The following is a 22,630-nucleotide window of genomic DNA, read 5'->3' as shown; positions in this document are numbered from 1 at the left end:
AACCTCAACTATTGTGACTTCTCTTCGTTCATTTGCAGGCTGTGGCCCCCTTGGCTGTTCGGGCCAGCAGCATCGTATGATGTGTTGGAGTCAGCAAAATCTTGCAGCTGTCTTCCTATGTTGTGATTAATCATTAAACTGACTGTTACTTATCAGTGAAGTGCACTAGTGCAATTTTCTGCCCTGTGGCCGTTAACGCTCCAGTTACCTGCCCTGGTTGTTAGTATAGTTTGTAGGCAGCGTGCCTTTTTCTCATCATGTAGTTGCTGTCCAGCACAGTGTGTAGTTTGACAGCCTTCTAAGTGGTTTGGTTCATATTTTGCTTAGAGTGGTTATTGTTCCCATGGCGGTTTTTAGACGCCGATTTCTTGAAGCGTAATGCTGTTTGTATTCTTGTCCTTGGCTGATATTCTCCATCATTGTTCCGTTGGTTGAACGGAAGGGAATTGGTTAAATTGTTGGTTGGTCCTTGGGCTGTCCCTAGTTTGGGTTGCCATCTGACTATGTAACTTCAACTCTTGGATGACTGTCTCACCTCACCTTACGTTTGAGCTACCTTCCCAGGCTGACCCTTTGAACACTTCTCAGCACCACTTGTTCTGTTTGTTTTAAATAGTGATTTTCATTTTAGTTGAAGCATTGTGCGCGGCCTTTGGCCGTGTATTAATTTTTTTTTTTTACATAAAGGACTTCCGCCATGTTAAACTAAAATTTTGAGCATTGATTGTTTTTAAAAAATCTTTTATCCTTAGAAATTGTTCTATCTGAATTTTTTGTAATCCAGCCCTAAGCCTTTAGTTGTTCTTTGTGTTGTGTGTGGCCTTCAGCCAAGGATTTGCATGAACCCCTTAATAAGGCCTTCAGCCGTGTGTATTCTCTAAAGGCTTTTTTTTTTATAAGAAGCAAGGGATTTATTCTAAATTAGTTATCTGAGTTGTTCAGGTCTTCAGCTGTGGTTTCAAATTTGTCTGTGGCCTGCAGCCTTGCAGGCTTTGGCCATTCTGTTGTAAGTTTGAAAGGAAATTTTCTTGCTTGGAAAAAATTGTTTTAATATGCGTTAATTATAGTTGTCCTTCAGACGTGTAGTGTAGGTCTTCAACCATTAATTATTTTCATTGCATTTTTTTAAAATTTTACCTTCTATTTGTAATTGCTTTTGATTTCTAAGCCAGGCCTTCAGTCGTTCTTGTGTTTGCTGTGTGGTTTTTGGGCCTTCAGCCCAGAAAGCATCTTAAGTTTTCTTTAACCATGCCTTCAGTAGTATTGTTTAGTTGTGATCCTTAAGCCAACGTGTGAATAAGTGGTTCTTAGACAAATAAAGTTGTGTGTTTGATTGTGCAACTCACAGTAACTGTTTATGGCTCCATCCACAACCTTAACCTTATTCTGCGCACTCTCTGACTACCTACCAATCAGGTCGCAAGCGGTCTGACATTCTGTCTTCCACTGAAATTGAAGCAATGACACACACTTCTGGGAACCCTGCTCCAACACAATTCAGGGGGAAGTAAGCTCAAAAGTATATGGGGTCTCTTAATCACTGGCAGTCCAAACACATTGCTGAGGTAGAAGATGCAACCAACTGCAGACTGTGGCATGCACGGGAACAAATAATGCCTCTCATCTGGAGTCTGATGTGGTACTCTGATTGTTTCAGAAACTGGCAGATGAAGTCGACAAAACCAGCTTTCCTTGTGGAATGTCAATAAAGTTCACAATCGGTAGCACTATCCCCAAAACTGATGTGTCTTCAGTTTCTGATCAAAGCAGAATGCTTAAACAAGAGACTTCAAAGGTTCTGTAACAAGCTGCACTGTGATTTCTTATGATGTAGGACCGAGACTTTACAGCCTCCCTAAATAGGTGATGGGTGCAATTCATGTCAGAGGCTGCTAGTCAGCGGGTTGACAGTGTGTGTGGAGTCCACACAAACCTCTTTTAGCTTAGGTGACTCTGCATCCATTGAAGATAGCATAGCTGTCGAGACACAAAGTTTTAATGTAAGATCCAAAGAAATGCAGCCCCCCCCCCCTCTGATAAAACAGTCTAACTCCTGGCTATTAATCAATATTCTGTGCACAACATATAAGCAAGAGTGCAATTAAATAAAAAAATTGAAGCTCTTTTGTTCTTCCATGATTATGCATATGGTGATGGTATTTTAGTGAACTGTCGTTAGACAGTCAAGTAGAGGAGAATAAATTTTCGCATACTTGTGTTTTCTTTTCTAATGAGAGACTGAAATAAGTCAAATTATAAGAAGCTTGGTTGTCCATTCTGAGAAAGTTTATGTAATCATCAGATTATGGCAGTATTATTTCCTTTAGCAAATTTTCATGGATATGCTTCTCTCTCATTTTCAGCCATTTCCAGGACCACCACCTTGTTTTCTTTTTTTTTTTTTCTTTATTCACAATGGTCAAATCCGTGCACAAAATGCTTTGTCTGCTTTGGTAGTCATTCCTACTAGTGTCAAAATAGTGTGCAAAACAAACAGTGTCTGCTTCCATAGAGAGATGAAACTGACAAACTTTGTTGGTATGTGTTCGGGCTAGTCTGAGAAACCTGTGGGTAGAAAAGGGCAAATTTGGCAAACAACTTTGATCATGTATGAGCTGCTTTACTAAATGCATTCTCTGAAAACTAACTAGAACAGTAGGCTTGGAAAGCCACACAAAATAGCAAACAAATTGCCATATGTCACTGAGGACATCCATACCAAAACTGGTATCTGTGACAATTACCGAAGTACAAAGGACAGCTAAAACTGGTAGGCACATTTACAGGTTCAGTAAACTAGATAAAGAGGCAGTCATATCATATCTCAAAGAAGAAAATAAAACACTTAGCTATGGGCTCCAGCATGTAAAAGTATTGTCACTGAGGTTTAAAAGAATAGTTGTCCATGCACTGGATCCAAACAAATATACACTCAGCAGCAGAGTGGGCACCGATGTGAAACTACCTGGCAGATTGAAACTGTGGACTGGACTGGGACTCAGACCTGAGACTTTGCCTTTCACAGGCAGGTGTTCTACTGACAGCTATCCCAACACGAATCAACGTGCTTTCACTGGATATAAATGTACCTAGTAAAAAATGTTGTTATGGTAGGAACCCCCATGGCGTACAGCAACTGTAAAAGTACTTCTAAAGAGACAGTGACTACTGCATAATAAGTGTGAAACGAAGCATAGGGCTATAGACAGATCCACTGATTTAGAAGTGTTTGGCTGTAAAGACGGAAATATGTGAAGCAGAATCTTCTCAGAAGTTTTACTACAAAGGCAAAACAAATTTCAGTCATATGTAAAGCTGTTAATCACACCAAACTTTAGTGTCCAGACACTGAAAGATGATACAGGAACTGAAATTAATGGTAGCAAAGCAAAAGACAGAATGGTCAACTCTGTTTTCAAATGTTTATTTACTAAGGAAGATACAAAAGTACTGTCCCAATTTACATTTTGCAACACCGTGAAGAGGAATGATACAGATATCAGTGCCTGCAACACTGAGAAACACCTAAAATAGCTACAATTAAGCAAGGCCCCAGAGCCTAATGCAATTTCTATCAAATTCTATACATAGTTTGCAGCTAGGTTAGTGCTAACTTCAACCATAATATACCACTGACCCTTCAAGGGACAGCTGAGCCTAGTGTTCAGAAAATCTCATACATCACACTCATCTATAGGAATAGTTGTACAAGTGATCTGAAAATTACCACCGAATTTGATTGACATACACAGTTGTAGAATCCTAGAACACATGACATTATCCATTGCAACTAATACCTATTCTGAAAACTTCTATCTCACGAAACCCAACTGATAGTTTCCTCACACGACAACCTGAAAACCTTGGATCAAGACAGTCAGGTGGATGCAGTATTTCTTGACTTCCAAAAAGCATTTGAATCAGTACCACAGCATCATTTATTAACAAAATTATGGTTCTATGGGTATCGAACAAAATTTTTGACTGATCTGAAGATGTATTGGTATGGAAGGAGTAGCATGCTATTTTGATTTGAGAGTCATCAACATAAGTAAAATTCCTTAAAGCATTTATTAATGGTTTGTCAACAGCTGCAGTTATTTATTAGGCAACTACTTTTGAACCCTTAAAGGTACATTTTCAAGCCTGGCCCACTGAGGCTGCACTGACAGTGCCTGATCTTAGTAATAAACATTGAGTAGCAACACATGTTCTAAAAATGTTAACAAGATGAATGAAATTTGGTTTTGACTTGGCAACAGGCATGTGTGGATTGTGGCATTCATCCTGCTAACATTTATAAAGCATGTGTTGCCACTCAATTTTTATTATTAAGGTCAGGCACTGTCAAGGCAGCCTCAGTGGGCCAAGCTTGAAAATGAACATATAAGGGTTCAAAACTAGTCACCTAATCATTAAATACAACTGTTGACAGAATCATTAATAAATATTTAGGGAATTTAAATAAAGTTGCTGTTCCCTGTCAATGGTATGCTGAAACTGAAGAATAAATAGAATTAATTTCCGGCATACACATGAAATTGTGTGGGGGACACTTTTCACATTATATGTTACTAACCAGTCAGACAGTATTAATAGTAACCACAGACTTTTTGCAAACAGTGCAGTTATTTATAATGAAGTACTACCCGACAAACACCATGTAAATATTCAGATCTTGATAAGAAGTGAAACTTGAGCAAAGACTGGCAACTTATTTTAAACATTCAGAAATGTAAACTGTACAATTCAAAAAACAGACTAAAACAACAATGAATTACAATTGGAGGCACTCTACTCATAAAAATATTCAGGAGTAACAGTACACAGGTATTTGAAATGTAATGACTACATAAGGCTCGGTCATATCCAGAGAGAAGACAGGTGGCAGACTTCTGTTTATTGACACCAACTGCAAAAATGCAGTCAGTCCACAAAGATAACTGCTTACAAAACAGCCGTGTGACATATCCTACAACACTGCTCAAGTCTGTGGGGTACATACCAAGTGGGACTAACAGGGGATATTGAAAATGAAAGAAGAGCAACTGCACCAATACTCACAGGTTTGTTTGACATGTGAGACTGTCACAGAAATGTTGAAAAACCTGAAATGGAAGACTCTAGAATATAAGTGCAACTTATCCTGCAAAAATTTACTTACAAAGTTTTAAGAACCACCGTCAAATGAAGAATCTACAAATAATGTATCCACAGCTCCGTACATATCACTCCCAAATTGGCCGAAATTAAGATTAGGCTAATTACAGCACCCACAAAGGCATTTAAGCAGTCATTCTTCCCATGTGGTACCCTCTGTCATGTATTTCACATATGTTTGCTGAGTATATATATGTAGATATGCTTGTGTGGGGAAACACAATGTGAAATGTGTATTCCAACCCCCTGCAAAAACCTTGACTCTACTGGGTTCAGTGAAAGATTACCTAGGCCTTCAAAAACCAGGCATTTATCAAATTCCCTGTCAGTGTGGAAAATCATACAATGGGGAGACATTCCACATTGTAGAAGAGAGGTGCCGCAAACACAAGCGCCATACCGAAATACGCCAGGCCACTAAATCAGCTGTGGCTGACCATTGTATTAAGACTGGCCATACTATGGACTATGAAAAAACAAAAATATTCTGTCAATCCTCCTACTTCTGGGACTGCGTTACTAAAGAGGCCATCGAAATCCGACTACAGGACTATCTAATTAATAAAGACAGCAGCCTTCGACTTAGTCAAGCTTGGAACCCTGCACTCAGCCTGGAGAGAAAGATGCGGTCTCAGATATCAAGGACTGCCCCAGACGGCAGCAGCAGGGAGACTGCAGGCCCCAGGCACCTCTTCCCCCACCACCTCCAGTAGCCGCTGCACTGACTGCACCGAAGACACCAGGAGAGGAACGGTGGAGGGGGTAACGGCTAGTATATATAGGGTGCCGAGATGAACAGCACAGCATTCGTCAGGCACCACCTGAAGATGGCAGCATGTACGTCTGCCAAAATATTGTGGAGAAATTACGATGCTACCCAGTTGGGTACCCGAGAACTGTTCAAATGAGAAACAACTTATATTGGACAACTGATCAGCACAATCTAAGATCAACATACAGAACAGGGGTGCCCAACCTGCTTACTGCTGCCCAGCTAGACTGGAATAGCAGAACAATGCACTGGAAATGAACATCAAACGAATTACCAGCAAACCACTAATAAATTTTGGAACTCCATATTCAAAGAAATGATTGAAAACTCTGTGACATAATTCCATCAACAGGGACACAGGATCCCAACTTAGGCACAGGAGCCAATACTAAGCTCCATCAAAACAGAACATGACATTCAGATGCGAGATGTGACAGGGATGGTGGTAGAAGGCAACAGACTCTCCTTCCTATCACTGCAGACACACAGCCCCCACCGCACAGGCCCAACGAGTCCTGAACACTGGACTGGCAGGCATGAATACTGTCAGCACACAACAGACACATCATTCCATCAGCACCATCTGATGGTGGAACGGTTGTTCGCAGAAATGTAATGACAAAAACTCGATTTGGCAGTATACCCAAGAACTTTGGAAGCTGCATATACAAGGGTGGTTTGAAAAGTTCTTGGAATCACCATGAGAAGTCAGTGCTAGTGCCACGTCAGTGCTCTTGGAGGAGAGCTGTGGCTCTGTTGTTATTCCCGCGTAGGGATTTGTGAAGATGGGGTTGGGGGGTGGAGGAGAGGAAAGAGAGAGAGGGGAAAAAAAAAAAAAAAAAAAAAAAAATAATAATAATAAAGAAAAAAATTGAGAAGTGATCAAGTACTTCGTAAAGAAAGGTATGAAAGCAAAGGACATTCATGCCAATTATGCAAATTTCCAGAATACACTGGGGGACTCTGCTCCTTCATATTCTGCTGTTGCAAAGTGGACAAATGAATTTAAATTTGGTTGGCAGAGCTTAGATGATCTATGCAGTGGCCGGCCAAGATGTGTCACTACTCCAGAAATCATTGCAAAAGTGCACAAAACAGTCATGGAGGATTGCCGATTGAAAGTGTGTGAAATTGCTCACCCGTGCCAGTTGTCATATGAAAGGGTGTATCGCATGTTAACTGAAGAATTAAAAATGAAACAATTATCTGCAAGATGGGTGCTGCGACTTGACGCTGGATCAAAAATGCATGAGAAAGGACATATCGGAACAATGTTTGGCCCATTTTAGGAGAAACGAACAAGATTTTTTGCTCTGGTTTGTGACCACAGATGAAACTTGGGTGCACTACTATACCCCAGAGAGAAAACAGCAGTCAAAGCAGTGGAAATATGCTGATTCTATGCCACCAAAAGTAAGCAGACAATTCCTTTGGCGAGAAACGTCATGGAATCAGTGTTCTGGGATGTGAAAGGGATTCTATTTGTAGATTATCTCCCTACCAGGAAACAATTACTGAAGAATACCTGGCTAACCCCCTGGACAAATTGCAACAAAAGTTCACAAAAAAAGGACAGGTTTAGCAAGGAAGAAAGTCACCTTCCATCAAGAGAATGCACACCTGCAAACGTGCTGTTGCCATGGCAACATTACATGAACTAAGATATGAATTGTTGCACACCCACCTTATTCACCTGCTGTGGCTTCGTCAGATTTCTATCTCTTCCCAAAACTGAAATTTTTTTTTGGTGGACGAAGATTCACTTCAAACGAAGAATTGATAGCTGGAGTTCGCAACTATTTTGCAGGTTTGGAGGAAACTCATTTTCGAGATGGGATCAAGGCACTGTAACATCGTTGGACCAAGTGCATTAATCTACAATGAGACTACAATGAAAAATTAAAGAAGTTTCAGTGATGTAAGTACTTTTTTTCTAAGTACTTTTTTTCTAAGTACTTTTTTTCTATTCCATTCCGAGAACAATGCAGACCACCCTCATGTGTCAGTTAAGGCTCATATCACATAAAGGAGTACTTATTTTCAGCTATTAAGTGAGCTTTTATGTACAACACTTTTCTACAAGCAATTGCTGAGAAATGTATAATTGCGAGAGTCATGTTGTCAGTGATCTTTTCAGTGTTGGTTGGAAACACACATCCACAGCGTATCTTCCCAGATGCATGTGAATATGTCCGATGGAATGGGACTGTTTACGTTCAAGTCTAGAACAGTAATCTTTTTAAGGGATTGCTTGACACGCATTGAGATATCTGAAGTTTAATAACACCCAGATGACCCACTTCTGTTGCAGTTGAGAGAGCTGAGGCTGGGGTGATGCCTTTGATACACGTCGTGCTGTGGAAACGATTCCAGGCAGTGATTGTGAAGACAATGAAACTGACATTGTCAAATACATACTAACAGCGTGTTACACTAGGGACAGGCTCCTCAATGTGGTAGACATTTGACAGCTCCAGCTGTTCAACACTTAACATAACAGCTCACTTACCAACTGGAAACAAGCACTCATTTAATAAACTGAAAATAACAACAATGTAAACACATAATCAGTGAAGTTATTTATGTCAACTCATATAAAAGAGCTGGACAGCAAATACTGTGGATGTAGTCTGCAAAATGGAAAGCAAGCAGTGATCATGTTGGGGGAAGTTGCTTTCCTCATAAGAATGCTATAGCTGCCATACCATATGACAAAGAATCAATTTCCCCTTTGGCAGTGTGGAGTAGTGTGCAGGAATTTATGTAGATTCTGCCCAAGTTCCTTTCTTGCATTAGTATTATTAGTATCTGTATTCCCTGTAATGTTAACACACGTTGTGGAAAATAAACACATCTGGGCATGTCTGCACACGGCATTGTCAGTAATTTGTAAGGCGCACTGTGGAGAGTTGGTGTAACTCTGTTAAACAATCGACTGCTGCTTCTTGTGATATAGTCGGGTAGATCGAGTGGGGAATAATGAGCTTGCTCATAGTTTGCAGACTTTTTAAGGTGGTAAGAGTGTGACGACAACCTGGCAGTCTACCTTCTCTCGTGCTTCTATCCTCCACCCTGTCACACCCCCACAACACAATTAAACCTTCAATATTGCTCTACTGCTCTTATGCACTATACATACATGCCTAAATGTTCCCCCAGTGACCAAGTAGTGTCCCACTCCAGCACTATCTACGACAGGCTGTGGCGTGTTCAGGTCAAGACTACCGACTGTGGTCCAGGAACTCAGTTGTGAAGATTAGGCCCTGGTAATCCATCACAGATCGACCAAGACTGCAGCAGATGCTCACAAATTGGTCAGGTAGGTACTCGGATGTGTCTTGCCTGATCAGTGTGATGACAGCAGCTTGCACATTATCCGTGATGACCCAATAGGTAGCAACAGCAGCAGACCAAGGCTGTGGTATGCATCAAGACTCAGTGTTTAAGTGAGCAAGCAAGTCGTAGGCTTGTCAGTCATCAGTCTCATCATTGTTTCACTGAAACTTAATACACTGTCAATCTCTCTGGCTCTAACAATATTTACAGAATGACAGCATGACAAAGTGTTCTTGAGGTCTGAAAGCCTCTCAATTTAACTGGTCACGTCGGCACCTGTGGTTCTGAGTGTGAGTGCATTTGTCCTCATTTAGCAGACCCTTCAATGCTCATTGCTTCACTGTGTAAATTCGATAATAATTCTAGCTCAGTTCTTTTTCATCTACATTCGGTTTTGTAGTGGCACTTGGGCAGTGAAGTTACATAGCATTACCTCACAGTGTCTTGTAAAGTATCACAGCAGCACTTGCATTCTTGTCTGTCTTGTTGTGAGGCTTGCTGCGGTTCACCTCTTGACATACTGACTGACACACCAGCGCAGTGCTAATTTGTTCCATACTAACATGGTTGAACTTTAAAAAATTTAAAACATATACAGTGAAAATATTCTGCCGTGTGAACAGCTCTGAAGCTCAACCATTTATTTGAGGAGAACAAGCGATTCTGAGGCTGTTATTGCATATTTGCTTTATGGGCCATAAAAATTAGGTTGTTTATCTTCATCAGTAATGGTCCAGATACATCCATTATCATGCTCAGCCAGAAGTTGGTGAAGCCGGTAAGAGATTATCCAAACAATCTTTTTCTACACACAAACTAAATATCGTCCGAAGCTCTAAAATTAATATTATTTACAAACTTATTAAAAACTGTGCACTTACATGAAAAATTCTGTTGGAATATGGGAGATTCCGTGATAGCTTTCTTTCATTCAGAAACTTTGGCGTCCGCAAATTACACCCACTTGGAACTGCACAAGTTTCATTCAAGTACCACATGCCGTCTAAATACACATCAGGTATTTGCTCTGGTTCACCAGGAACCTTTAATTTTGAAATACTGAAATGAAAACAAATTCCTAATTAACAATTATGTTTAATGGCAAGGCAAACTAAAAATGACTTGTGTCTGGTGGAGGGGGGTGGAGGTAAGTTACTCTCAATGTCTCTTTAAGATAACATACATTATTTTCATTCTGAACAATGTAAATAGCAATTAGTGATCCCCCATAAAAAGTAATTACACAGTCTGCAATGAAATTCTTGTAACTACTCTGGATGAGCCCCAGATGCAACAAATCGGTGGCTGTCTATCACAAATTGTATCCATGAACGAGAAACTCAATTACAATGGGACAAGAGTGATAGCCAGTGTGGAAACTGTATGGCCTACAACTTCAGCACAACTTCCTGACGTCAGTAGGGGATGCTTGTGCACCATTGCTTTTACATCCATTTTTGACCACAATTTTAATCCTGTAACCTTTGATTAGCTGAGAAATGTGATAAAGTGCAAGAAATACTGTACATTGTGTAATGGTAAAATATTAGGAAAGAATGCACACCGTTTGCAATCTGAAGCAAAAGTGTCAGTAAGCAAATAAACATATTTGTGAATGGTGGATTCACGTAAATTAATGGTTCAACTGTGTGTGGCTCTGACTCCGTGGTAAAGGGCCAGACTGCAAATCCACATCCCTCGGATCCGATCCCCTATCAATCCGAGGATATGTCACCTACCACTTCTTTCCCCTCTGGCAATGTTTTTCAATGCGAAAAATGCTGAGTTGCACCATGGTTTGGAACTCATGCTAAACTGTAGGTCCCCCATAGCTGGCTGGGTAAATCAGGTCAAAGGTCAGAGGAAGGCAACGGCACACCAACACCATATACAGTTAAGCACTGTAGTGTTCAAAATAATCTTTGGATTTATGACTGCTTTACAGTTTTTATTCAAGTAGTGGTGCATAATGTAGTTTGCATAGGCAAGCAGAGCATTTAGGCCACCAGACAGTAGCATGTGTGGAATAAGTGTGTGAAGTTGTGCATTAATTCACCAAGCATCAGTAGCAAAATCATAGACTTTGTTCGCACAAAATCTCATTAACATTCACAGAATAATCTAAGGCTCACAATGATCAAGACCATCAAGACAAATAAAGACCAAATTTGTCACACATTTGAAATCATATAATGCAGCAAAGCTACAAAAATTTACAGCTACTTATGAACCATTAAATTATGGTAACGTTTGTATGGTTGCAAAAGAATCAATCACAGAGGTGACATGCAAATTCAATGTCCTGAAACATATTCAAGTGTTCAGCTCACGGCCACGAAATATTCTAAGTCCCACTAATACAGACAGAGGTCCTGCGGCTCTATGGTTTCCCTAAACTCACCGATCTCACCACTCTGAATAACACTGGCCAGAAGACTTTATCTCGACATGAAACTAAATAAAAGACCTCGAGCTCTGGTGTGCACATTCCTTTAAATACTTCGTCACATGACCACTGCTCAACATCTGACAATGTGTTCCTAGTCAAATTACTAGTTTAAATACATTACAAACATCAGATATGGTTAACTAAACTTACCAATTTGTTGGATAACAGACAGGATACTTACGCTGATTGTATGAAGTGTGTTGATATGGATGTATTCATAGTTACAGCACTGTTTGCATATAAAAAGACAAAATTTTTATACTTACTAACAAATTGTTCCATAGTAAATGCAGTAAAAGTAACTACTACTTGTAATTGCTGGCATCATTTGATGTGTTGTAAGTGTCAGTTGGATGATGAGTTCCGTAAGCTGTGTGTAGTCTTCATGTAGCAGATGGCTGTAAGGCTTTTTGTGTGTCTTCTGTAGAATATTACAATTCATCACCCTTTTACCAAGCCACTGGGACCTCCATATTGTGCTGCCTAGCTGTAGACAAGACACATTCCATCCAGCTACGAAAACCTTAATTTCCTGCTTCCCGCAGCCTGCCTGCTGCCTCATCCTGCACTCATAGCTTCATCTGGCTAGCCACCCCACCACAGCCGTATTATCAATGTTTTAAGCAGAAATTCGACATTACTGCACGTATTATCATGCTGTAAGAAACAAAACTATTTGACACAATTTCAGTTGGGCAGATGCAACAATGTAGTGGAAGACAGATATGTAATGCAAAGTAAGATGTTCAAATTTGCTTTTAACCCTAGGAGCATCAAATTATTTTAGGTTACACAGGAGCAACAACCAAGGCCAAAACTTGCCCGTGTTACAGGCTATAAGAGGCTGTCCAAAATTTCTACACTCTCTTTGATCTTGTACCTGCATAATAATTCTGCCCTTGACGGAAAGTTAAAAATAAATAAATAAAAAATAATTAAAAAACTCTCACATATACAGGTTATGGTATACTGAAAACTTTCATGAAAACGTTTTCAGTCAGACAAACTGCTTTCCTAGTTAGTTCATTTGGAGTAATTTTGATAATTACTCATTTATATCCAAGGAAGACTCCCATATCATAAATGATAAGCAATTGGAGTCCTTTTAAGTCCTTGGATCACTATTCTACACATGGTTTCAAAGGTTCAAGGCCTAATTCATGCAGATACAATTTTCGGTGTTGGGTTTCTTTCATTCCACTTTGACACATTTGTCTTTAATAGTGTGTATGAGTTTAGTACAGCTATATCAAGTAGTCTATAAAACAATGATAGTGGCTATCTCCTTGTACCTCCTTTTGAAGAGTATGGTCCAGGCATTTTTTTTTTGGTGGTTTTAGGGCACACAACTTCAATGGTCATTAGTGCCCAGACTACGTTAGGAATGCACCGCGAGGCAAAAGTTTAAAACCGCAACTAAAAGGGCAAACACGATAAAAGACAGATTGACAGGCATAGGATTCAAAAAACAGCATAATCAAATGTCCTTAGACAGGTTTGTCAAGTTGACAAAACGAAGAACGCGAGCAGCTGCTCCTGGGTCATCCGCTAAAATGGCAGGTCAAGATCAAGACGCAGTGTATTAAAATCCGGACAGGACGTTAAAATGTGGCAGACCGTCAGCAATTGCCCACATGGGCAGAATGGCGCCGGCGCAGTCGTCAGCAGATGGCGATGGCTGAACTGGCAGTGTCCAATTCGTAACCGGGCCAAAACGACCTCCGCCGAGAAGGGCGTGAGGAGGACGTCCAAGCTGCAGGAAGAGGTTTCAAGGCCCAAAGCTTCTTGTCCGTAAGTGCAGCCCAATCGGCATGCCACAGCGATAAAATGCACTGACAAATGACCCTGCTACAATCTGATGAAGGGACACAACAAAAAGCTGTCCGAGGCTGGAGGACCGCAGCCTTGGCCGCGGCATCTGCAGCTTCGTTCCCAGGGATACCGGCATGGCCAGGAACCCACATAAAGCTAACCGGAGAACAGTCATCCACCAGCTGCTGAAGAGAGCGTTGGATCCGGTGCATCAAAGGGTAAACCGGATACGGATCACTGAGGCTTTGGATGGCGCTCAGGGAATCTGAGCAGATGACATAAGCAGAATGTCGGTGGCGACAGATGTAAAGAACGGCCTGGTTGAGGCCAAAGAGCTCAGCTGTGAAGACCGAACAATGGCCATGGAGCCGGTATTTGAAACTTTGTGCCCCAACAATAAAAGAACACCCGACCCCGTCATTGGTCTTATAGCCATCTGTATAAATGAAGGTCATATTAATGAACTTCGAACGAAGTTCGACAAAACGGGAGTGGTATTCTGAACCGGGGGTAACCTCCTTTGGGGGCGAGCTTAGGTCAAGGTGAACGCGAACCTGAGCCTGGAGCCAAGGTGGCGTGTGGCTCTCACCCACTCTAAAGGTTACAGGGAGTGCAAAATCAAGGTGTTGAAGGAGGCGACGAAAGCGAACTCCAGGGGGTAGCAGGGCAGAGACATACAACCCATATTAATGGTTGAGTCGTCAAAAAAGGAACGATAAGACGGGTGGTCGGGCATCGACAGTAGACGACAGGCATACTGACAAAGCAGTATATCGCGCCGGTAGGTGAGTGGCAATTCACCGGCTTCAGCATGAAGACTCTCGACGGGACTAGTATAAAACGCTCTGATCATAAGACGTAAACCCTGATGTTGTATGGAGTTGAGGCAGCTTAAGATGGACGGCCGTGCAGAGGAGTATACGAAGCTCCCATAATCCAGCTTTGAGCGGACGATCGACCGATATAGGTGAAGTAGGACGGTTCGATCCGCTCCCCATGACATACCACTGAGAACACGGAGGACATTTAGAGAACGGGTACAACGGGCAGCCAAATATGACACATGTGGAGACCAGCTAAGTTTCCTGTCAAATGTAAGACCTAAAAATTTTGTTGTCTCCACGAATGGGAGAGCAACGGGACTGAGTCTTAAGGATGGTGGGAGAAACTCTTTGTAGCACCAGAAGTTAATACAGACCGTCTTCTCGGCAGAAAAACAGAAGCCATTGGCGACACTCCAGGAGTAAAGACGGTCAAGAGAACACTGAAGACAGTGCTCCAGGAAACATGTACGCTGCGCACTGCAATAGATGGTAAAATCGTTCATGAAAAGGGAGCCTGATACATCAGCTGGGAGGCAATCCATTATTGGATTTATCGCTATGGCGAAGAGAGCGATGCTCAAAACTGAGCCCTGTGGCACCCCATTCTCCTGGCGAAAGGTGTGACAGGACAGAACCCACACGTACCCTGAACTGTCAATCCATCAAAAAGGAACGAATAAAAAGAGGGAGGCGACCACGAAATCCCCATGTATGCATGGTGCGGAGAATGCCCGCCCTCCAACAGGTGTCTTAAGCCTTCTCCAAATCAAAGAACACAGCCGTGGTCGGGTGCTTCCGCAAGAAGTTATTCATAATGAAGGTCGACAAGGTAATCAGATGGTCAACAGCAGAGCGGCACCTACGAAATCCACATTGTACGTTGGTAAGTAGGTGTCGAGATTCGAGCAGCCAAACCAAACGAGAGTTAACCATTCGCTCCATCACCTTACAGACACAGCTGGTAAGCGAGAGGGGTCGATAACTGGAAGGCAAGTGCTTGGCCTTCCCCGGCTTAGGAATCGGCACAACAATAGACTCGCGCCAGCATGCGGGAACATGTCCCTCAATCCAGATGTGATTATAAGTACAAAGAAGGAAACCTTTACCCGCAGGAGAAAGGTTCTTCAGCATCTGAATATGAATAGAATCAGGCCCTGGAGTGGAGGACCGTGACCGGGCAAGCGCATTTTCGAGTTCCCGCATGGTGAATGGGGCATTATAACTTTCACGATTCGAGGAGCGGAAGTTAGGTGGCCTAGCCTCCTCTGCCTGTTTTCGTGGGAGGAAGGCAGGGTGGTAATGAGCGGAGCTCGAAACCTCTGCGAAAAAGCGGCCAAATGCATTGGAGACATCCTCAGGGGCCACAAGGACGTCATTCGCGACCGTCAAGCCAGAAACTGGTGAATGGATCTTGGTGCCAGATAGCCGGTGCAGGCTACCCCAGACAACAGAAGGAGTAAAACTGTTGAAGGTGCTTGTGAAAGCAGCCCAGCTGGCTTTCTTGCTTTCTTTAATAATACGACGACACTGCGCACGTAATCGTTTATAATTGATACAATTCGCCACTGTAGGGTGGTGTTGAAAGGTGCGTAAAGCACGTCGATGAGCACGTAAAGCGTCTCTACATGCTGCGGTCCACCAGGGGATTGGTACGCGATGTGGAGAAGAAGTAGTGTGAGGGATGGAATATTCAGCAGCAGTGAGAATGACTTTTGTGAGGTGTGCGACCTGACTATCGCAGCTTGTGAAGGTTTGATCCTGGAAGGTCGCCCTGGAAGAGAAGAGCCCCCAGTCTGCTTTGGAGATGTCCAACTAGTTGAGCACGGAGAGCGGGTATGATGCAGGAGATGGATAACACACGGGAAGTGGTCGCTCGAATATGTATCAGAAAGTGCATACCAACCAAACCAGCGTGCAAGTTGGGTAGTACATATAGAGAGGTCTAAATGGGAATAGGTGTGAGATGTGTCCGAAACAAAAGTAGGGGCACCAGTGTTGAGGCAGACAAGATTGAGCTGGTTGAAAAGGTCTGCTAACAGGGAGCCCCTCGGGCAGGATGCTGGAGAGCTCCAAAGGGGATGGTGGGCATTGAAGTCTCCAGTTAACAAAAATGGTGCAGGGAGCTGAGCAATAATTTGCATCATGTCTGCCCTGGTAATGGCAGACGATGATGGAGTGTAAACGGTACAAATAGAAAATGTAAAAGTGGGGAGAGTAATTCGAACGGCAACTGCCTGCAGGCCGGTGTGCAATGTTATGGGATCGTAGTAAATATCATCCCGGACCAGCAACATAACCCCTCCATGAGCCGGAATACCTGCCACAGGGGGTAGGTCAAAACGCACAGAGGTGTAGTGTGCCAAGGCAATTTGATCGCATGGGCGTAGCTTCGTTTCCTGGAGAATGACGACGAGCGGACGGTGCAAGCGGAGCAGCAACTTCAAGTCCTCTCGGTTGGAGCGAATGCTGCGAATATTCCAGTGAATAAGTGCCATCGTGAGAAGAAAAAGAAAAAGAAGATGCAAGAAGGGGTCAGCTCGAAGGCCGCTGAGGGCCTGGCTTCGAGCGAGCACTGCTGCCGCTATCAGTAGGCGGACAGTCATCGTCCATTGGTTCTATAGGTTCATCGGCCATCTTGTTAAGATGGCCGGGAGGGGGAACTTCCTCCGCCGGTGAACGGCCAGATGTTCGGCTACCAGCGGTGCGGCCAGGTGAAACGGATGACGGCCTGGGGCGGCAACCGCTGGGTGGCGCAGGAGAAGAAATGCGCCGTGGCGGAGAAGGAGAACTGTGCTTCCTATGAGCCTTCTTGGAAGTTTGTTTAGTGGAAGTACTGGTCGATGGCTGGGAGTTCGAGGTACGTAGGAAGTCTGCACGGGACGGTTCCTTCTAGAAGGCCCGTGCATCTGACTTCTGGGTCTTCGTCCTGGCAGAAGCTAATGAAGGTGCCAGTGTCCGAGGGGTGACGGGAGGAAGAGGAGACGTCGACCGGGCGATCTTAGCACTGGCCGAACGGACGACCGTAGTGCTGCGTCGCCACCTCCCTGGTAGTCCGAGGAGAGGCAAGGACAGTACTGTATTTCCCCGCTGGGAGCAGAGTGGGCTTCCTACTAGCAAATAGCTTGCGAGCAGCCGAGGTGGACAATTTCTCTTTGACCCGAATTTCCTGTATACAGCGTTCTTCCTTGTAGATGGGACAGTTGCGGGAAGATGCTGCATGGTCACCCTGACAGTTCACACAACGAGGAGACAGAGGTGGACAGTCACCCTCATGGGCATTCCTGCCACAAGTGACACATTTAGCCGCATTGGAACAAGACTGGCGAGTGTGATTAAAATGCTGACACTGGTAGCAGCGTGTAGGTGTCGCGACATAGGGGCGAACAGAAATAACCTCGTAGCCCGCTTTGATGCGCGACGGCTGCTGAACACTATCAAAGGTCAAGAAAAAGAGTCCGGGTCGGTACAAGGTCATTGTTGACCTTTTTCATGACCCTATGGACAGCCGTCATGCCCTGCTCAGCGAGGAAAGACTGAATCTCCTTGTCAGTCAATCCGTCGAGTGATCTAGTATATACCACACCGCGAGACGAATTCAAAGTGCGGTGAGCCTCCACCCGGACAGGGAACGTGTACAGGAGTGTGGCCCGAGGCAGTTTTTGTGCCTGAAAGGCACTCTCAGTTTCTAGTAAAAAGGTACCGTTACGCAACCTGGTACAAGACTTGACAGATCCGGCTATGGCATCTACGCCCTTCTGGATAACAAAAGGGTTGACAGAGGAAAAATCCTTTCCATCCTCAGATCGAGAAACTACGAGGAACTGTGGGGCAGGCGGTAGTACTTTTGTCACTGGTGGCTCGTCAAGTTTCCGTTTTTGGGCAGAAGTCGAGAGAGAAGGAGAGAAATCCATTGCGGAGGAATCCCCCATGACTGCCACCGTCTCCGATGGCGTGCTCCTTCCTTGTGGGGACCTTCTCAGAGGGCACTCCTGCCTTAGGTGAATGTTTACACCTCCCGAGAAACGGATGGAGGGACGAATCGGCATGGTCGGAAGGTGTCAGCTCAGGCAATCACCCCTCCCTGGGCCTGGCCTTTACCAGGGGGTACGTGCGTGCCTTACTTGTCTACCCAGGGCGGGGAATTACGCGTTACCCCGTCACCGGTTACGCGTGCGAATGTGTGGGTCAGCCTTCAGGCACGCACAGGGAGGAAGGAAGAAGAGGAAAAAGAAGGGAGAGAGGGAGAGAAAGGACAGACTGCCTCAAACGCCGAGGCGGAGACCAGAGAAGGCGAGGAGGAGAAGGCGAGGAGGAGAAGGCGAAGGCGAGGAGGAGAAGGCGAAGGCGAAGGCGAGGAGGAGAAGGCGAAGGCGAGGAGGAGAAGGCGAAGGCGAAGGCGAGGAGGAGAAGGCGAAGGCGAAGGCGAGGAGGAGAAGGAGAAGGCGAAGGAGAAGGCGAAGGCGAGGAGGAGGAGGAGAAGGCGAGGAGGAGGAGGAGAAGGCGAGGAGGAGGAGGAGAAGGCGAGGAGGAGGAGGAGAAGGCGAGGAGGAGGAGGAGAAGGCGAGGAGGAGGAGGAGAAGGCGAGGAGGAGGAGGAGAAGGCGAGGAGGAGGAGGAGAAGGCGAGGAGGAGGAGGAGAAGGCGAGGAGGAGGAGGAGAAGGCGAGGAGGAGGAGGAGAAGGCGAGGAGGAGGAGGAGAAGGCGAGGAGGAGGAGGAGAAGGCGAGGAGGAGGAGGAGAAGGCGAGGAGGAGGAGGAGAAGGCGAGGAGGAGGAGGAGAAGGCGAGGAGGAGAAGGAGAAGGCGAGGAGGAGAAGGAGAAGGCGAGGAGGAGAAGGAGAAGGCGAGGAGGAGAAGGAGAAGGCGAGGAGGAGAAGGAGAAGGCGAGGAGGAGAAGGAGAAGGCGAGGAGGAGAAGGAGAAGGCGAGGAGGAGAAGGAGAAGGCGAGGAGGAGAAGGAGAAGGCGAGGAGGAGAAGGAGAAGGCGAGGAGGAGAAGGAGAAGGCGAGGAGGAGAAGGAGAAGGCGAGGAGGAGAAGGAGAAGGCGAGGAGGAGAAGGAGAAGGCGAGGAGGAGAAGGCGAGGAGGAGAAGGCGAGGAGGAGAAGGCGAGGAGGAGAAGGCGAGGAGGAGAAGGCGAGGAGGAGAAGGCGAGGAGGAGAAGGCGAGGAGGAGAAGGCGAGGAGGAGAAGGCGAGGAGGAGAAGGCGAGGAGGAGAAGGCGAGGAGGAGAAGGCGAGGAGGAGAAGGCGAGGAGGAGAAGGCGAGGAGGAGAAGGCGAGGAGGAGAAGGCGAGGAGGAGAAGGCAAGGAGGAGAAGGCAAGGAGGAGAAGGCAAGGAGGAGAAGGCAAGGAGGAGAAGGCAAGGAGGAGAAGGCAAGGAGGAGAAGGCAAGGAGGAGAAGGCAAGGAGGAGAAGGCAAGGAGGAGAAGGCAAGGAGGAGAAGGCAAGGAGGAGAAGGCAAGGAGGAGAAGGCAAGGAGGAGAAGGCAAGGAGGAGAAGGCAAGGAGGAGAAGGCAAGGAGGAGAAGGCAAGGAGGAGAAGGCAAGGAGGAGAAGGCAAGGAGGAGAAGGCAAGGAGGAGAAGGCAAGGAGGAGAAGGCAAGGAGGAGAAGGCAAGGAGGAGAAGGCAAGGAGGAGAAGGCAAGGAGGAGAAGGCAAGGAGGAGAAGGCAAGGAGGAGAAGGCAAGGAGGGGAAGGCAAGGAGGGAAAGGCAAGGAGGAGAAGGCAAGGAGGAGAAGGCAAGGAGGAGAAGGCAAGGAGGAGAAGGCAAGGAGGAGAAGGCAAGGAGGAGAAGGCAAGGAGGAGAAGGCAAGGAGGAGAAGGCAAGGAGGAGAAGGCAAGGAGGAGAAGGCAAGGAGGAGAAGGCAAGGAGGAGAAGGCAAGGAGGAGAAGGCAAGGAGGAGAAGGCAAGGAGGAGAAGGCAAGGAGGAGAAGGCAAGGAGGAGAAGGCAAGGAGGAGAAGGCAAGGAGGAGAAGGCAAGGAGGAGAAGGCAAGGAGGAGAAGGCAAGGAGGAGAAGGCAAGGAGGAGAAGGCAAGGAGGAGAAGGCAAGGGAAAGAGTAAGTAAGACAGTGAGATGGAGAAGAACAAAGAAAGGAACCAACCAAAGGAAGGAAGAAACCAGAAGAAAAGAAAAACCAAAATGACCGCAAATATAGGTCGTGGAACCATCCGTCTCCGGATGCAGGTGCTAACTACCCCCTTGAGGCGGAGGGACTCCTTTTAGTCGCCTCTTACGACAGGTAGGAATACCTCAGGCCTATTCTAACCCCCGGACCCGTAGGGGGGTCCAGGCATTTGATCTACATCCTCTATTTCTCTGTCAGTGGAATTATGGTATAGAGTTATGTGGGTTTTCTTTTTTGGTGAAGTAACTAACACTTGCATGTCTTTTTGCCTGGCGTCCTTATCAAAATGAATCACTTTGTCTTACTCGTACTTCCTCCATATACAGCTCTTCCCACTAAACTTGACAGTAAATCCAATAATGAAATATTCAAGTACTGATAAATCCTCATTAAAATTCTCATTAAGGCATATATTTTAGAATTGCAAACAGGAGATACATTTTTTCTTTGAGCTGCTTCATTTGTGTGCTCAACAATTTTCCTAACTTCAGGAGCCAAAAATTTCTTGAATGCTTCACACATATATTAGTTAGTTTTCCACCAGCAGTTGTTCTCTGAGGTTCATGTACTATGCTGGCAAAATCCCTTCTACATCGGCTCAGAGCTGCTTCAAGGTACACACTATCGGAATTTATAACATATATATCTGGAGTGTAGCCTGCATGGTTTGTTCCTTTACTTTCTTCTGTTTCTTCTTCATTTGAACCCTCTTAAATTTCCTTGTGATCTGACTTGAAATCACTGAATTATGATAATTCATTGTTTAGTAAATGTTCAGCAAGAATTTATGTCTCATTCATGCCACTATAACTCATTGTAGAAAATCTTCCTTACAAGAAAAAACTGTGGCTCTGTTGTGACAAACTAGTAATAACAATAGTTAGCCTAAAAATGAATTATTAGACTCAACAAAGCACTATAACACTCACACTCAAGGTTGCCATATGAAATTTAGACAAGTAGAATTATAGTCACATGCAGTACCAAACCAGTGTTATAGTTATATTTTTAATTTCCAAAATTTTAATCACATAAATGTACAGAGACTAAATGATAATGGCCACAAACACAGGATATTTACTATGATTTTTTTAGTGGAAGAAAAAGGTATGGGCAGTAAATGTTCACGAGTTTCATCAACTACCAGAAGCAGCTTCTGCAAGTTACTGGAAACAGTTTCTTGCACCTTGCTACAAGTATTTGCCAAATATGCCAGTTGCTGGAAGGTTTTCTCAAACTTTTAGTAGCTTTGTGTGTTCAACACTGGTATGAAAATGCCTGTGTCAAAAAGGACACAAAGACATATCAGCTAAATATACCATAACAACCCCTAAACTCATGTAACTGAATATTGTCAACTAATGAAGTGTGCAACGAATTTATGGATTATTTTGTTTCACCAGAAAAGGAAGCAAAATAGCAGTACAGATGTCTATAAATTTTGGCTGATTTCTTCATGCTAGCATAAACATACATGAATTACATTTGTAATAAAAGTAATAACTAGGGTTTGGAAAAATTGAAGAGTAACTAAAAGGCAATATCTTTGTGATACAGCCTGCCATATTTCTATATTCTGTTTTCGAATATTTCATTGCAGGCCTACAATAGACAAGAGTTTGGAAACAAGCATTTGACATTCTCACAACCTTTTCATTTTTCATCACAATTTTCCTTCAATGATATTAATGCATTACCAGTGGTGGCAGCTCTGGTTTTTAAGTATGGCACTGTAAACTTCCACTTGCAGCAGGTTCCTGAAATTAACTTGCCTAATCGACTTGCAGAAGTAAACTTGCACAAGCTTTTGTTGAAATATGAACACTTCAAGTGCTTGCAGAAGTTAGTTGCTACTGACACATACCTTTACAACTTCACCTGTTTCAATAGATGACTGTCCCGAAAATTACAGATGAAAATAACTGTCAATATTCTAAGCAGTGTTGTGATTACTGTTTTGAAATTAAACTTTCATGAAAATAAGGAATGGAAGCTTACTTTGTCTCTGCTTGCCAATATAAGTCTACAACTCACAACTGCAGACCTATGGGGATTACACAATATAGTAGTCCTTTATCAGGAGAAAGAAAACTGGCGTTCTACGGATCGGAGCTTGGAATGTCAGATCCCTTAATCGGGCAGGTAGGTTAGAAAAT

General features: G+C 44.2%; 1 protein-coding gene across 1 annotated transcript in view; it reads right to left on the bottom strand.

Moving 5' to 3' along the window:
- Nucleotides 1–22,630, bottom strand: part of LOC126100798 (snRNA-activating protein complex subunit 3-like) — a 67,863-nt gene that overhangs the window by 36,007 nt on the left and 9,226 nt on the right. The window contains exon 2 of the mRNA XM_049911422.1: nt 10,150–10,327. Coding sequence (XP_049767379.1) covers nt 10,150–10,327 — 178 coding nt within the window. The remainder of the gene's footprint in view (nt 1–10,149; nt 10,328–22,630) is intronic.

This window comes from Schistocerca cancellata, chromosome 9 (assembly GCF_023864275.1).
Source record: "Schistocerca cancellata isolate TAMUIC-IGC-003103 chromosome 9, iqSchCanc2.1, whole genome shotgun sequence".
NCBI classification, from domain to species: domain Eukaryota; kingdom Metazoa; phylum Arthropoda; class Insecta; order Orthoptera; family Acrididae; genus Schistocerca; species Schistocerca cancellata.
This window is presented reverse-complemented; position numbering and strand designations above follow the sequence as displayed.